The sequence below is a fragment of the Phocoena phocoena genome, chromosome 6, assembly GCF_963924675.1.
Source record: "Phocoena phocoena chromosome 6, mPhoPho1.1, whole genome shotgun sequence".
Taxonomy (NCBI): domain Eukaryota; kingdom Metazoa; phylum Chordata; class Mammalia; order Artiodactyla; family Phocoenidae; genus Phocoena; species Phocoena phocoena.
The window spans coordinates 6121589-6139365 of record NC_089224.1 but is presented as its reverse complement, the minus strand read 5'-3'; the positions used below and the strand labels follow the sequence as shown (position 1 = coordinate 6139365).

The window sequence follows — 17777 nt, the reverse complement described above, 5'->3', positions numbered from 1 at the left end:
TAGTGGGGACTGTCCTTGGGTGAGGTGACATTCTGTTACAAAGGGGAGGCTTGATTTAATTAAAAGGTCCAATGCTCCTGGTTTAGGATATGGGGCAAGCTGTATGCATTTCTGCCTGGCACATGGTGGGCACTTGATAAATATTTATTGAAGAATTTCTGCAGCCTGAGCCTTCTTTGTGGCAAGAGATGACATTTATCTTCATAACCCGCAATGGACTCATCAAATCTCAATGATTTATTGAACCATTATTGTCACATAATAAAGTTATGATTGATTTTTAGGGAAGCTATCAGGAAAAATGATGAAATACTATTTATGGAAGATGCTTGAATTTTTTTTTTTTTTTTTTTGCGGTACGCGGGCCTCTCACTGTTGTGGCCTCTCCCGTTGCGGAGCACAGGCTCCAGATGTGCAGGCTCAGCGGCCATGGCTCACAGGCCCAGCCGCTCTGCGGCACGTGGGATCCTCCCGGACCCGGGGCACGAACCTGCATCCCCTGCATCGGCAGGCGGACTCTCAACCACTGCGCCACCAGGGAAGCTCAAGATGCTTGAATTTTTAAATAAAAATTTCAATATGGAGATTCCTCAAAAAATTAAAAGTAAAACTACAGTAGGATCCAGCTTACCCCTCTTCTGGGTATTTTTCTGAAGAATATGAAAACACGAATTTGAAAAAAATATATGCACCCTTATGTTCATTGCAGCATTATTTACAATAGCCAAGATATGGAACAAGGTAAGTGCCTATCAACAGATGAATGGATAAGAAAGATGTGGTATATATACACAGTGGAATATTACATAGCCATAAAAAGATGACATTTGCCCTTTGTCACATGGATGGACCTTAAAGTTATTATGCTAAGTGAAACAAGACAGACAAAGATAGACAAATACTGTGTGATTTTACTCATATGTGGAATGTACAAAACAAACAGACATACAAAAAACAAAATAAATGAACAAGCCAAACCAAAGAAAAACAAACACGTAGACTCAGAGAGCAGAGTAGTGGTTACAGAGGGGAAATGGGGGCAAATTGAGTAAAGGGGACCAGCTGCATGGTGATTGATGGAAACTAAATTTTTGGTGGTGAGCACTGCAGTGAATACAAAAGTAGAAGTATAGTGCTGTACACACGAAACTTACATAATGTTATAAATCAATTTCACCTCCATAAAAGTAAATTTTAAAAGTGCCATCTAAATAGGAGATATTATATTTTAAAATATGGCCAGGAGGGGAGAGAAACACATGATAGCAGTAGGTGAAGCATTTAGTTCTTGCCACGAGTGCTGGACAGACTTATTGCCCTTTTGGTTACACTGTAAGGAAGAATTTGAAATAGTTATTGTTTTGAGAGGAATTGCGTCTGCAAAGAAGTCCTAGCCATTTATGAAAGCTGTCTTTTGGGAAGAATTCATTATTTTCTGCTCTTTGGGGGAAAGCCCATGATAGGCCACCGTGTCCCCAAACTCAAGGACAGTTTCAAACGAAGCATCTGGATCCTGCAGCTTTCAGAGAAGTCGGACGAAGTGCGGGCTGCTGCTGGCGGCCAAGGTAGTGGTGCTCCGGCTCTATTTGCTGGGCAGCTTCGTGAGAATCAACTGGTTTACAGTCATGACGGGGGAAAGGTCACTTTGTGGGAGAGTCGATTTCCCATTCATCACCATCCTCGATTGCCTTCTTGGCGATTTCATTTTCTGACATCAAACTAGTCCTTTTGAAGAAAATCTGGCAAAATCTGGTTTTTGTGGGCTCTCAGAATCCTGGATGGGTAGTCCACGGACGTCTCTCAGGTCTGGCCCTCCCTGAGCCTGTGTGCAATGGTCGCTTAGGACCCAGCTTATCTAAATCCAACCTCAGCATCTGTCCCTTCCTCTCATCCCTGTATCTGTACCTTTGTGTCTCAGATGTGACGACAAAAACTTTGCAGTCACGTCTGACCTCTCTATCCTTGCACAGGGTGGCAAATCAATGAAAATCTCCCAGGAAGTTTTCTTTACAGATGCTTCTTGCATTCAAAATGTTACTTTCTTTAGTCTTTCTCTCCTTTAATATTTACCCGTTGGCTGACCTTTCCATTTTACCCCTTCTATTTTTACCCTGGCACTTCCTGTTCAAAATCCCCGAGTGCCTCCCTGCAGTCGGTAAGGGAAAGGTATACGCCTTGGCCTGCATTCTGTCTCCACTGCACCGTCCCAGTTTAACTGCGGCAGCCCAAACGCAATCCTTTGTCACTCTCTGTTTGCTCATTCCTACCTGGCCCTCTTCTCCTGCTGGGGCTCCCCCAGGACTCCCGGCCACTCCAGTTTGTTGCGAGCATTGGACAGACACAGTCCCAGCTCTGCTCGTGGGACGTTTCATCTCCATCCCCTTTAACAATCCATTATTATGGGGATTTGACTTTGGCTTTATAGCTCTTATCCTGAAATTTGGACAGTGGTTGCCATGACATGCAAGATGAAATTTAGAAAAGAACAGTTATCGATCTTACATCAATGGCAAAACACAGAAGGATACAATCCCCCAGTTTGGGCATCGCTTACAGACTCAGGGTGAGGGTCGGGTCCTGCTTTGTCTCCTGTGCAGACGAGTAAGCCTCCAGGACCCCACCCGCAGTCTGCAGGGCTGCCCTGCTCTGCAAGGGGCCCTGCTGGGGACACGCCCCGGCCACGTGTTCCGAGGGGACCACATCGTCCTGCATCAGCTGGTGTGTTTAGCCGTGGGGTGGCTATTCTGTGCCTCTGTTATGTCACCGGTCTCAGGTCCAACGGCATGATTGCCTCAAACACACTGGCATTCACAGGGAAGTCTGAGGTGCCCGAAGTGGCTTCTGCAGGGCACGTGGCTCAAGACACAGCCTGTCGCAGTGAAGGGTCTCCTAGGAGGGTCTCCACCGAGGGTCTCCCCCGCTCTGCCACTCAGCCACTTGGCTGTTCACGCCTTTGTGTAAAGGACAGTCAGTGCCATCCCAAGGAGGGGATGTCTGTCCCCTCGACCCTGGGGACTTTCTGGTCCCCCTGCAGCACTAGGGGTGGGCAGCCCTTCCCTCAGCCACTGGCCATTTGCCCCTGGAGAGAAGGTATCACAGCTGTGCCCGGTGTTCTGACATTGGACCCCGAGCTAACATGGTGAAACGTTTGGTTTTACTCATGACACGTGGACACTCTGATTCCCTGATGAAGCTGAATTGTAGGGCACAATGTCCCAGAATTTTGCATTTGGTGGGAATTGACATAGGGAAGCTAATTCTTATTCTTGCCAAATAAGGGCATTAATAAAAATCTACCATCTCTTATACTGTCATAAGACGAAAAAAAAAAAGCCTAAGATTGCTGCATAAAAAGATGTTATTAAATGGAATCGACTTAGCTTTGTGATTCTCATTTTTCTCAGTTCACTGAGGCTGGGTGAAAAGTGGGCCAGGAACTGGTCCACCGGTCCCGAGTTTGGGAACCACGATTCTGCGAACCATGTTCATCTAACTGAAGTATCCTTGAAGGTCTGCTTTCAGTGCAGCGGCTAGTGTACCCCATCCCCTCCTCTTCCCGCCACCACACACATCTTTACAACACGTTTGAACAACTATCCATATTTGCTGTCTTGTGTTGTCCTCTAATGGTTTCGTGTGTAGACATCTTGTCTCTTCCAGCCAGACTGTAATGCTAGGTAAATAGAAGGCACTGACTAGCTAATTATTTGAATTTATTTCTATGATACATGCTGGTTTGCTATTTAGAGGACTGCAGGCTAGTCACACGTGTGTGTGTGTGTGTGTGTGTGATGCGTGTGTGTTGTGAAAGTCAGCTGGAGTCCTCTATTTACATAGGTACATAAATGAAGGGTGCACATTTCTGAAGAAATAAGTGAGCTTTGTGATAAGAAAATAAGCCTGTGGAGTTTCCTCCATTTTTCTCTCCGTTTCCTGCAAGGCTGGAAGGATGAACTCCCTATTGTGTGGACCTGGCCCTGCATTTGAGCATCTGTAAAGTCTCCTCATTTGTGATGATTCAGTGATACTGCAGGGTGTAGCAGCTAGTTGAGATTCTCCCACAAAATATCAGAATTGTTTTTCATTTTAATACGTTTTTTTATTTAAAAAAATCATAAAATGTTTCTTAGAGTGACAGCTGAGCCTCAATATTTATGACTTCCTGATTGCTCTAGCAGTTTAGAGAAAAAGTAAAAAGGAGCCTCAAGTAAAATTTAAGTGGAAAAGATTAAAATTCAGAATTATGGACTTTTTTTCATTTGAATAAATCCTCACTCTTCGCTGGAAATTTTATGTGCCAGCCCGTTTCCCTATAGTTGACAGTCTTTGAAGAAGGACTTAATTTCTTTCTTTGAAGTATGTGAACAGAGTTATTTTTTGAAGATCCACACAACTCCCTCCCACCCCCCAGCTTCTAGACTCTACTTTTGGCTGCAAACCAAGCACACACACCACCCATCTTGCAAATAAAAGATTCAGTTTGGGACACAAGCGTGGAGCGTATGAGTGAGTGAAATGGACAAACGACGGAACATCATTATCTTGGGGATGTTTTAAACTGCTACTACTTATGAGAGCCACACAGCTGATTTATGGTATGTGCTCAAAACTGTTCAGTCATTTCCCTTTTTGGGAGTTCATGAGTTTTCAGATTCATATGTATTAAGTCTTATGCCTAAATTAAATCATATTTCCTAACCCCCAATGCAGCTCTTTAATCACTTTGTGATTGGTTTCTTTTCTTCAAATACTATGTTTCTCTAACAACTTAATGGAGTATGTTATTAACGTCTGATTAATCTTTTGCGGACGGAGGAATAATGTGACTACCTCCGTTCAAGGTGTATGTAATGTAACTTCATTACTATTAACTCAAACTGCTGTAAGAGAGATTATGGTGTGCCCAAGAAAACAAAGAAGACGGACATCATTGACAAATAATCTCAGAAAGGGAATAAGGCAAAATCCTCCTTCCCCAAAAAGGACTCACTATAAATGAGAATTTTATTATACTTCATTAAAATGTTTACGTTTTAGTAAGACCTTAGACCTGCGGCATTTTCTTGTCTTAGTTTTTCCCGACTCATTAATTATTTCAGCACATCTTGGTGAGTGACACCGACCCTTGTTCTAGGTGCCGGGAGAATAGTAGCAAATAATTCCGAGAGGAACTCTGCCTTTGTGGGATTGATACTCTCATGAATCCTGATGAACTAGTTTATATTTTTTTAAAAGCTTGTTGTGTGAGCTTACTGAACTTTATATAAAAGACTTGATTATATATTGCGGCCTTATTAGTAAAAGAACAAACATGAATCATTTGGGATTAGATTCTTAGGGGAACGTGGTGCAGAGGGTGGTGGTGAAACACCCTTTTTTTAGAGCTGGGGTCTTAGCAGTAGCAGGTACAGATTGTGGTGCCTGAAATTGATGGAGCGACGAAAAAAGGGACGCAGAAAACGGGAATTGTCAGGATTGTTTCCAGAAGGTATCATGACCACGTTCTCCCAAACATTGTAAAAGGCAGAAGAGAAAAGCATCCTTGCGTCTGGTCTAAGATAAAGGTTTTACTCAAAACAATAACTTAAAAAAAAAAAATCTTGGACTTGACAAGTTTTGGAATTTTGAGGATGGGGTAAAATTTTAGGCAGAGCTGGCCCTGATTAAGAATGAGAGGAAGGCGGAGTTTGGGAGACACCTCTCCCCATCCCGTTTACCCTGTTCTCCATCTGACTTATCCTGTTACACTCCCTGTGAGGGGTCCATTCTGAAGACCTGGGATTAAACCCCAACTTTGCTATTTGTCACTCGTGTACGTGAAAGAGCCACCTTGCTAAGCCTCAGTTTTCTCACCTACAAAATAAAGATCAGAATATTAAGCTCCGAAAGTATAGACGAGGACTAAATATAATATGCAAATATAGTAATATATAAATATAATGTATGTGCAAGTGCTTGGATACAATTAATAACAAGACTTAGCATCATAACTAATACTTCCTTAAGGAATGGAAATAAAACTCTGAGAAACACAGGAACCTCTACATTAAAAGGCTGCCAAATGGAATGGCCAAGCTGTGGATTTGTACGTTGATCAGACGGTGCCTTGGATTAAACCACGTGTGAGGCTTCACATTTTGCACACGGAAAACCATATCAAACCCCACTTATTCTGATCCCTGGTTACTCACTCTTGCCAGACTGGTCCCAGATGGAACTTTATAAGGGACGTACTTCCTGTAGATATGACCAACTCTAGAACATGGAACGTCAAACATTTCTCCTCCACACATCCAAACCTAAAGAGGGGAAATTAAAAGTATAATAAAAGAGAACAGTACCTTTCATACCAAAAACCCCAAATTATTAGTAAGATTCATACAAAATCTTAAAATCTCTTAAAGTCTCTAAATCAATAATTTCTGTTTATTATCAATGGCCAACCAAGGGGGAAAAAAAACACATTAAAAAAAACCTAGATTCATAGGAGTATAGAACCAAAATATTAGTTCGGTAAATCTAATTTCCATAGATAACATGCTGACATATTTTTTATTCTAGTAGAATTTTAACACAACTATTGTAATAAACTGGCATTTAATGGTTAGACATCTTATTTATATAGATATTTGTTTTGACAATCTTGTGACGTCATTAGAAGAAATAACATTGGAATTGGTGTCAGTTAAAAAATTTAAAGTATAAAAATGGAATTTCTAAAATAGGTGAACGAATGAAGCCACCTAGGTATATCCATAATTTATCTAGATACTGAAACTTTCAGTAGAGCTCACCTTAAGAATCAGAGCTGCATTCTAATTTCTCCCCACTCCCGATCTTTTCTTAGGTACAGAAAATAATTGGTTAGTGATGTGTACTCAAGAGATGTTAAACTCAGGGTATCTGTTAAGATGTTGTACTTATAGGTAGTGACAAAAATTAATTGGTTATGTTTTCCCATGACTGCCCACTCAAACCATTAATCCTGGTTTTATACAACAGGCTGCTTACTGTAAACGGGCTAATTATCAAAACATAAATGCAGGCTTCATATATGCTAGATTTTTAGCTATTTTCATTGCAAGAAAATGATTTAAAAAAAGAGTTAGATACTGTAATGGTTAGTTTTATGTGTCAAAGGCTGCACCAGAGCGTCCAGATAGTTGGTCAAACATTACTCTGGCTGTTTCCATGAGGATGGTTTTTGGATGAGATTAACATTTAAATTGGTGGATTTTGAGTAAAGCAGTTTCTCTCCGTGATGTGGGTGGACTTATCCAATCAGTTAAAGGCCCTTGGAGAACAAAGACTGACCTGCCTCAAGCAACAAGGAATTCTGCCAGCAGACTGCCTGCCTTTGAACTTGAAAGGCAACTCTTTCCCTGCATCTTCAGCCTGCTGGTCTACCTTGCAGCTTTTTGGATTTACCAAGCTTCCTCAATCCCATGAGCCAATTCCCTTCAATAAATCTCCCTCCATATATGTACCCTGTTGGTTCTGTTTCTCTGGAGAACCCTGACAGATGCAGATACACAGCTTCTTTTAAAGTGAAATATTGGAAGAGAGAAAGAGAAATGTTTATGTCTTAACTTACATTTGCTTCCATCTTCTTTCACTAAGAGGAATGGCACCCTAAGTAAGACTGGTGAACAAACAGGGATGAATGGAATCCCAAGGGGATGGCAAATGGATTATGAAAACTATGAATACTCAGTTGCTCTAACTCCTGGGAGTTCAGGACTACTCATGGTATCAATTTCAACTTGGCTTTAGGTCAAGTCATCAAAACTATGCATAGATCATGTAAAGCTGGGAGGGGCAGAGAACATTCTAAACTACAGTACCGACATCTGGAAAGATCCCGAGAGGCTGTAGCTATTATATAAGATTAAACATAAAAAGGGTAAATATAAGGACCTGTCCCCAGACCTGCAAAAATCAACTCTTCCAGAGCAGGAGAAGGTAGAAAAGAGACTGAGTAGCACAAAACACATCACCAGCAAAATATGGAGAGTTTAGGGATTAAAGGTCTTGACGTATCTACCTGAAGTCTTATGCTAATTTCTGAGAAAATGCTTTATATTCCCTTGTAAAGAGAATTACCAACATGGGGAAGGGATGCAAACTGTGTCTTAGAGAGAAACAATTGGAAGAATGGAGGTTCGTAGTCTTAATAAGATAAAATTCAGAGAAGTGCTTTTCGAATATCTGAAGAACCTAACATTTGGTAGTGATGTTCATAGAATCCCAAGGAGCTAGGACTAGGATTAATAAGATAGAGCTATAAAGAGACAGATTGCAACTCAGTGGAAGGAGGAAATTTGTAATAGGCAGCTTGGTTAAAGACGAAATGGGCTTCCTGTATTGCTAGGTGTGCTGAAATCCACAGTTGATGACATTTTGTAGACAAGAATGTAACTCTGGTGGACAGTTGATCTAGCCGATATTTTAGGTAATTCTAATAATAAGAGTTAGCATTTATGAATGCTTACTGTGCTCTTTTTCATTTAATGCCCACAACTCAATGACAGACTTTACTATTTCCCCAGTTACATAGGTGGGAACATGGCCGCCTACAGGCTAACTTGTCCAAAGTTGCAGAATTGGCCACATCCAGAACAGAGATATGCGTCCTAGTGATCTAACTCCAGTGCCCACCTACTAAGTCAACAGTTTATCTACAGAGTCAGCAAACTTTGTTGTAAAGGGCCAGATAGTAAATACTTCAGGCTTTGTGGGTTATATGGTCTTGCAACTAAGAAACTTTGCTAAGAAGAGACATGACTGTATTTCAGTAAAACTTTTTTGACATAGATAGGCAGTGGGTCATAGTTCGCTGGTCCCTGTTCTATTAGATACACAATCCTTTCAAACACTGAAATTCAGGGATTCTAAGATACTACATATGGGAGGTTGCATTTTCCCAACTTAGACACCACAATATCTCCCATTGCACATGCCCCTGTACAATGTGACCTTGGTACCCCCCCACTGAGTTGTGGGACTATGTTCCCTGTCCTTGAATTTGGGTGTGCTTGTGAATTCTTAGACCTGTAGAGGACAGCAGAAGTGACTGAGGTTATGAAAGGCATAGCTTCTGCCTGTCCACTGGGGCACTCGTTTTTGCAAATTTGAGCTGCCATGTAAGAAATCTGACACCTTGAGGAGACCCCACTGTAGAAAGTTTGGGCCACATGAAAGGTCACGTGTAGGTGCTCGGGTCGACAGCCTCAGCTCTATTCACCAACACCCAACATCAACTGCTGGGCATGTAGATGAAGATTCCTCTAAATGATTTCAGCCTCTCTCTGTGACCCTAGATACCATGAAGCAGAAATGAGCTCTCTCCTTTGTACCTTTTCTGAATTTGGGACCCATAGAATCCATGAATTTGATACAATGCTTGTTTTATGCTGTAGATTTTGGGGTGCTTCGTCAGGTAGTAATAACTGGACTACATACTTCCAAATCCGTGGTGGAGGTGAACTCTAACACGTGATAAAAATTTACAGGTCACCCACAGATTTTATCTCATCCTATTGTGGGAGATACAGTGCAGGACGTACAAATTTCCATGCTCACTTCTTCCGGGGCTCACTGCCAGGCTATAATCCCCAGCTCCTTGGTATTCAGAAGGGGCTGTATGCTTGTTTCTTGCCAGTGGAATGTGGACAGAAGTGATGTGCATCACCTCTGGGCTCAAGTCAGTAAGCGGGGACTTCCTTTCTCCCCTTCATGATTCTCTTCTCCCTCAGAGCCTGATGAATTGCAGAAGATACAGAGGAGGCCTCTGAGCCCCTAGAAGGTGGTGGAGTCACTAGGCAGATGGGGCCTGAGTGTCTGGAAACCGGGGTGGAGCAGAGCACACAGCTTCCTTCTCTCCCAGGGCTGAAGTGTAGCAGCTGCATGACTGATGCTAAGTTACCAAGATTTGGGGATTATTACAGCAGTTGGTCCACCCTAAGAACCTGTTTTGTTTGGTTCTATTTTCAGTCTCTTCTGACATTTTAAATCAAATACAGTGAATTTTTTAAGTACAATTTTAATTTTATCAAAAACTTTATTGAATCAAACAGCCTGAATATTTGTGAGATTATTTCCTTTTATTAACTGTGCATTTTATTATTTTTTTTTTAATTTATAAATTTATTTATTTATGTCTGCGTTGGGTCTTCGTTGCTGTGCGCGGGGTTTCTCTAGTTGCAGCGCACGGGGGCTACTCTTGGTTGAGGTGCGTGGCCTTCTCATGGCGGTGGCTTCTCTTGTTGTGGAGCATGGGCTGTAGGCGCACGGGCTTCAGTAGTTGTGGCTCGTGGGCTCAGTAGTTGTGGTACGCGGGCTCAGTAATTGTGTCGCATGGGCTTAGTTGCTCTGCGACACGTGGGATCTTCCCAGACCAGGGCTCGAACCCGTGTCCCCTGCATTGGCAGGTGGATTCCCAACCACTGCGCCACCAGGGAAGTCCCAGTTGTGCATTTTAAAGAGAGACAATTTGAAAGTAACTAGACAATAGATGCAGTGGTGGGAAACCGGAGGGCCGAGAATGTTCAGGACTCCTGTGTGTAATCAAATGTCAGAGGTAGGCAAGTGTCAAGGCAGAGAAGCTTTCCTACCATCTGCAGCTGGGAGAGAGTGATTGGTTGGCCCAGGTGTTTATTTTTCATGAAAAGGGGACCGCATTTCTCTCATCATTTGGTGAGGTGGCCAATCCCTCTTGTGGGACAAGGGGATCGTGACAAAGGACAGCCATAATAGCAAGTTAAATAAATCCTCGTTGCCTTCCTTTCCAAGGTAGGGCAAAAAAATAACCAAACAGACACACAAAAATGAAATTCTAATTCTCTTTGGAGGGTCACTGTAATACAGTTTTTAAAGATCTTTCCATGGGTGTGTAACAAATTACCAGAACTTGGTGGCTTCAAACATCACACATTTATTTATGATCTCCTGTTTCTGTGGGTCAGAGGTCCTGTGGGCTCTGTGGGGTCCCCTGCCTGGCATCTCACGAGGCTGAAATCCAGGTGGTGGCTGGACTGAGCGCTTATCTGGAGCCTCTGGGGAAGAACCTGCCTTTAGGCTCATTTAGTTCCTGACAGCTGTAGGACCAGGGCCCGTTTCCTTGCTGGGGATGCCCAGGGCTGCTCCCAGACCCATTCTCATTTCCTTTTTCCGGGAACTCTCCATCTTAGCCACGGCTAACCGCCCTCACATAGAACCCTTCTCAGGATTTAAATCTCCTGACTTCTTGTGCTTCCTGCTGGGGAAAACTCCCTGCTTTACAGGGGCTCCTATGTTGTAAATTAACTATACTCCAATAAAAATTAAAAAAAAAAAAAAAAAAAGAGCATGGTCTAGCTTGGCTGGGAAAAAAGAAAGAAAGACCTTACTGAGTTGTGAGAATTAACTGAGCAAAATAGATTTAAAGGCAGTAGTACAGTTTCTGTAAGAGTATTCACTCAATAAATATATTAATTTATTGAGTCTCAATCAGTCAATCAATAAAGGGGCCCCTGTGATTAGTTTAGGCCCACCAGGGTCATTGTCCTAGCTTAGTGTGAACTGACCAGAAATTACATTTGCCATGACTTTTTTGCCCTGGAATATAACTTAAGTGTAGGAGGAAACCAGGGAAGAGGGGCAGCTTGGAATTCTGCCCACCACCATCACCAATGAAGCAAATGTTATGCCTTCTATCGGTAACCTACTCCAAATTCTTAAAATTCTCCCCCTCAGAAATTTTTCTTTATAGCTAAGTCCAATTCAGAAAATGTCTGTCCAGATTTTTTAGAAAATGCTAACATCAGTATTAAAAAGGAATCCTAGAATTTATTTTTTTTCTCCATATTGCCACTGTGATCACTTAAAAGCATGAATCTGAGTCTATCATGCTTCCATTTAAAATCCTTCGGTGGTTTTCTATTGCTGCCAGGGTAGCGTTACAACTCCTGCATAAAGATTCCCAAGCTTTGCATTATCTCGTCTTTGCTTAACTGTCCCTCAATCACTCTCTCCTTTCTTCCCCTCCCCTTCCTCCCCCATCTGGTCTAGTTTTGATTCTCTAGAAAGGACCAAGTTCCCCTCCTCAGGGCTTGCTGCTGTAAATTTTTCTCTCTAAAGAAATTCTCCCCTTCGTCTTTCCTACCCCTTGACTGGTGTTCCCTATTTATTTTCCAAATTTCACCTAGATTTGTTAGGACTCCTGTTTTATACTCTCTTTCCATCCCGTACTTCTCTTTTCAGGTAATTCATGAATCAAGTCGACAAACAGGGTGGCAAGCAGTTACCGTATGCCAGGCATCATTCACTGTTGGAGATTCAAAGTTCTGAATGCATGGAACTTTCTTTCAAGTAGAGACAGTGCTTATGACCACAGGAATCAAGTGACTTATTTGCATGTGCGTAATGATTCGCTTCATGTTTAGATAATAAATATTTGTTGAGTGTGATCATCTCATTCAATTATGCTTATACTCCTGCTTATGTAGGGGCCCTAAGACCTTCTCCATTTAGTCCCGCTTCTTATGACCTCAGGGCCAACTTGCTTTCACCATAAACACACCAACTCAATTGTCTCTACTTTCAGAGGTTTTTTTTTAAACATCTTTATTGGAGTATAATTGCTTTACAATGGTGTGTTAGTTTCTGCTGTATAACAAAGTGAGTCAGCTATACGTATACATATATCCCCATATCTTCTCCCTCTTGCGTCTCCCTCCCTCCCACCCTCCCTATCCCACCCCTCTAGGTGGTCACAAAGCACCGAGCTGATCTCCCTGTGCTATGTGGCTGCTTCCCACTAGCTATCTATTTTACATATGGTAGTGTATATGTGTCCATGCCACTCTCTCACTTCATCCCAGCTTACCCTTCCCCCTTCCAGTGTCCTCAAGTCCATTCTCTACGTCTGTGTCTTTATTCCTGTCCTGCCCCTAGGTTCTTCAGAACCTTTTTTTTTTCCCTTTAGATTCCATATATATGTGTTAGCATACGGTATTTGTTTTTCTCTTTCTGACTTACTTCACTCTGTATGACAGACTCTAGGTCCCTCCACCTCACTACAAATAACTCAATTTCATTTCTTCTTATGGCTGAGTAATATTCCATTGTATATCTGTGCCACATCTTCTTTATCCATTTATCTGTCGATGGACACCTAGGTTGCTTCCATGTCCTGGCTATTGTAAATAGTGCTGCAATGACCACTGTGGTACATGACTCTTTTTGAATTGTGTTCTTCTCAGGGTATATGCCCAGTAGTGCGATTGCTGGGTCATATGGTAGTTCTATTTGTAGTTTTTTAAGGAACCTCCAAACTGTTCTCCATAGTGGCTGTATCAATTTATATTCCTACCAACAGTGCAGAGGTTTCTCCACACCCTCTCCAGCATTTATTGTTTGGAGATTTTTTGATGATGGCCATTCTGACCGGTGTGAGATGACATCTCATTGTAGTTGTGATTTGCATTTCTCTGATGATTAGTGATGTTGAGTATCCTTTCATGTGTTTGTTGGCAATCTGTATATCTTCTTTGGAGAAATGTCTATTTAGGTCTTCTGCCCATTTTTGGATGGGGTTGTTTGTTTTTTTGATATGGAGTTGCTTGAGCTGCTTGTAAATTTTGGAGATTAATCCTTTGTCAGTTGCTTCATTTGCAAATATTTTCTCCCATTCTGAGGGTTGTCTTTTGGTCTTGTTTATGGTTTCCTTTGCTGTGCAAAAGCTTTTAAGTTTCATTAGGTCCCATTTGTTTATTTTTGTTTTTATTTCCATTTTTCTAGGAGGTGGGTCACAAAGGATCTTGCTGTGGTTTATGTCATAGAGTGTTCTGCCTATGTTTTCCTCTAAGAGTTTTATAGTGTCTGGCCTTAGATTTAGGTCTTTAATCCACTTTGAGTTTATCTTTGTGTATGGTGTTAGGGAGTGTTCTAATTTCATTCTTCTACATGTAGCTGTCCAGTTTTCACAGCACCACTTACTGAAGAGGCTGTCTTTTCTCCATTGTATATTCTTGCCTCCTTTATCAAAGATAAGTAGAGTTGTTTTGTTTTTTTATACCATGGATATCACCACATACTTCTTTATTTTTTTCAATCTTCAATAGCAATGTCTGTTTCAGTAGAGGGATGCATATCCTGACACACTAGGGAGGTACGTTTGGGTAACAGAGTGGGTATATGCTTTCTTCAGGAAAGCACAACTGTTGTGGCATTTCTCAAATCCTATATTTGTTCCGAAAGATGTGGTTTATATTTTTAAAAGACATTTCCTGGTAGCGTGATGTGATGATATTCTTTAAAAATATTATGGCATTGTCATACTTAAGCATCTAATTCTTGGAGAAACGTTTTAGATTTACAAATAACATGCCTTCTTTTGACAACATAAATATTTTAAAGCAGTGTTATTTCACCCGTGAATGAGCACAGTGTGTTTTTTTCATCATGTATTTCAAATTGAATGAATAATTGAATGCTTGCCTTCTTTTTTAATCACTTTTCAATACCAGCCACAAACTGGAGTTTCGGCACAGAGAATGTTAATTTGAATGGAATCATATAATTACGGCAGTCATATGGAATACGAATTAGTTTCAGTAAGAAATCGGTTGTCAGGAGGTTAGTAAGGGAACATTATCAAATATAGGATGGAACATAATATACTACATGGAAATGGTGACCTAAATTTAAGAAAAAAGAAATGTATCAGTGCATTCAGTTCCAAAGCCTGCTCTCCCTCTAATCTTCCCTTGTCCTCTTCTGCCCCTCCCTCCCTCTGCTGTAGCAGTTCTGGCCTCTTTTCTGTTCCTCCGACATGCCAGACACCCTTCCGTCTTAGGGCGTTTGTGCCGGCTCGTCCCTCTGTCTGGAATTCTCTCCCCAGACTCCCCATGGCTAGCTCGTCATCTCTTTCAAGTCTTAGCTCCAAAGCCTCTGGCCCCAAGCACCCTCTCACCGCACACTGTCAGCCCTCCTCACCCCACTCTGCTTCTGTTCTCCAACACTTAACACCTTCTCACTCACTTATTCATTATGTTTCTTTCTTTCTTTTTTTTAAACTTTTCATTTTATTGATATATTGGAGTATAGTTGATTAACAATGTTGTGTTAATTTCAGTTGTATGACAAAGTGATTCATTATGTTTCTTATTTATCGGCCTCTCTCCCTAACAATGGCAAGTATCTTTGTGTGTTTTATTGAGAGATGGATCTTAAGCACCTAGGACAGTGCCTGACACACAGTTGGTGCCCTGTAAGTATTTGTTGAATAAATGAATGAACTACTCGTTTATTGATATAAAGTAAGGTTAATTCCAAACAATTCAGTTATTTAATGATAATCTTCCATTTAGCTGCTAATAAAAGCTATGCTCTCTAGTATATTCAAATACAATTTCAAAGGGAATAAGCTATCTTGAGCTTATTTTCATTTGTAACTGGTTTAGTATAAAGAAGTGATTGATGATAAAAGTACAGAGCATATATAAATAAGAAATTAAATTTCTGGGGCTGGAAAATAACTTTCTAAGTGTGTGGTGTGACTTGGATGGGTTATGTTTGAAAAACTTCTTAAGACTAGACAATCAACCACTTTGTACCATCTATCTAGAAATTAAAATATTAGTTGATAACCTAAAAAGCTTTAGTGTGTAGATATTGCAAAGGGCCGTGTCTGTCATTAAACTCGTTTTCTAGGCTGGATGTAATAAAAACTGTACTTTTCGACCTGACTTGATCTAAAAAAGGTAACAATGGAAGGGCACATGCACACCATTGCTTTGCTTTATTCTCAGAAACCTGGGTTTTGAGGTTATTCTTAGAGATTAGGAGAAAAAAAGAACAGCTTATTTTGACCTTGCCCGACTCTCCTTTTCTATTTGTTGATCAGAACATAATAAAAGGAGAAACTGGAAAATGCTTCTGCAGTCTTTACTGAGGATATGTTGGTTTCTAGTCTCAAGGGGAAAGCTCTTGTTTCTGAGCCATCTGCTTAAGATTATTTCAAAGTAAGAAATGCTCTGTTACGTCAGTCTAAACAAATCGTGCCCAAGCTATCTTGCATTTGATGAGCTTCAAGAGGTCTGGGTGGGGATGGCAGGGTTTCAGAGGGTACGTTGTTCAGAAGATCCTGTTTTTAAGACGTGACGTTTATATTTGCAGTAACACTACGCTCCTAAAAGCAGTGATTGGGGTGGGACATAAAAACAGATATATCCCTTTTTGGTTTATCTGAAACATTAATTCTTGGGGAGGAAAGAATGGATTGGAACATCTTAAGAGTGCTTCTTTAGGTAAAAATACTATGGTTTAAGGACACAATCCCTCATTTCCCTTAAGTCATTATTCTATAGCTTAGAAGATACAGTAGAAGCAAAGTGTTCGTTTTTTTACTATTATTTCTGTGCGCCTCCAGATTTTAAGTCTATTGCTTAAATTTTCTGGCTTCACCATCTGCTAAAAAGAAATGAAAGTTCTTAAAAAACTCTTTAAAATTGGCTTTCTGTAGGGGAACAACTTCTTTCCTTTAGGGAAATACCCAAGCATGTGCTTCTCCTTCACCCCTGAGTCAGGCTGTCATTCATCCTACCTTCCGAGTGGCGGGGTGGGAACCGGACTCAGGTCACGCTAACTGAAATCCTTCCTTGGGATTTCGTGAAATTGGAATTACCTCTCTGGTGGCGAAGCAGAGAATGAAAACCTGAGAGCTTCTAGTGGCCATGCCTGAGGGGTGGAAGGAGTATTCTTCAGAGAGCGGCAGAGCCCAGGTGCTCAGGGAAAGGGTCCTGCCAGCCTCCCAGAGGCTCACTCATTTCCTTGACTTTTTCACAGTTTGTTTATTTGAGTGTCCTGTCCAATATCCCCTTTCCTCTAAGTTAGTCGGAATTGGGTTTCTGTCTTCCAGTAAACCAAAGAGTCCACATTAAGAAAGCTCTCTCTTGTTGGATTTAGAGATTATCATACTAAGTGAAGTATGTCAGACAAATATCATATGATATCATTCATATATGGAATCTATTTAAAAAGATGATATAAATGAACTTATTGGGTTGGCCAAAAAGTTCGTTCGCGTCTTCTGTAAGATGTTATGGAAAAACCCGAATGACCTTTTTGGCCAACCCAATATTTACAGAACAGAAACAAGACTCCCAGATTTTGAAAACAAACTTATGATTACCAAAGGGGAAACCTGGGGGGTGGAAAGAGATAAATTAGGAGCTTGGGATTAACAGGTACACACTATTATATATAAAATAGATAATCAACAAGGACCTACTGTATAACACAGAGAGCTCTACTCAGTACTCTGTAATAACCTATATGGGAAAAGAATCTGAAAAAGAGTGAATATATGTACATGTATAACTGAATCACTTTGCTGTACACCTGAAACCAGCACAACATTGTAAATCAACTATACTCCAATCAAACTAAAAAAAAAAAAATCTCTCTGAACAGCCAAGGTTTGAGTGTCTGGGGGTGTGAAGCACATCATTCAAAAGCTACTCAGATGAAGACCGTTACGTCGGAAACTTTGGAAAAGCAAACGGTCTTCTAAGCTTCAGTTGATAAGTGTTGAAATTTGAGGGGAAACATTCAAAATGAAGAAATGTCATCAGAATAAAAAATGTGAGCACTCTTAAAGGTTCATAATGGCATTTACGTGATTTTTTTTTATCTTGAGAAGCTGACACGCTTTCATGATTCAGGACAGAGCAGAGGACATTTGGCAGTAGGTCTTGAACTGGGCAGGTTCCTACGTTTTCCTGAGTCTCACTTTC

General features: G+C 41.1%; 1 protein-coding gene across 1 annotated transcript in view; it reads right to left on the bottom strand.

The window, feature by feature from the left end:
- The window catches only part of GALNTL6 (polypeptide N-acetylgalactosaminyltransferase like 6), a 1146418-nt gene that overhangs the window by 75585 nt on the left and 1053056 nt on the right, over positions 1–17777 (bottom strand). The window contains exon 8 of the mRNA XM_065878925.1: positions 6192–6299. Coding sequence (XP_065734997.1) covers positions 6192–6299 — 108 coding nt within the window. The remainder of the gene's footprint in view (positions 1–6191; positions 6300–17777) is intronic.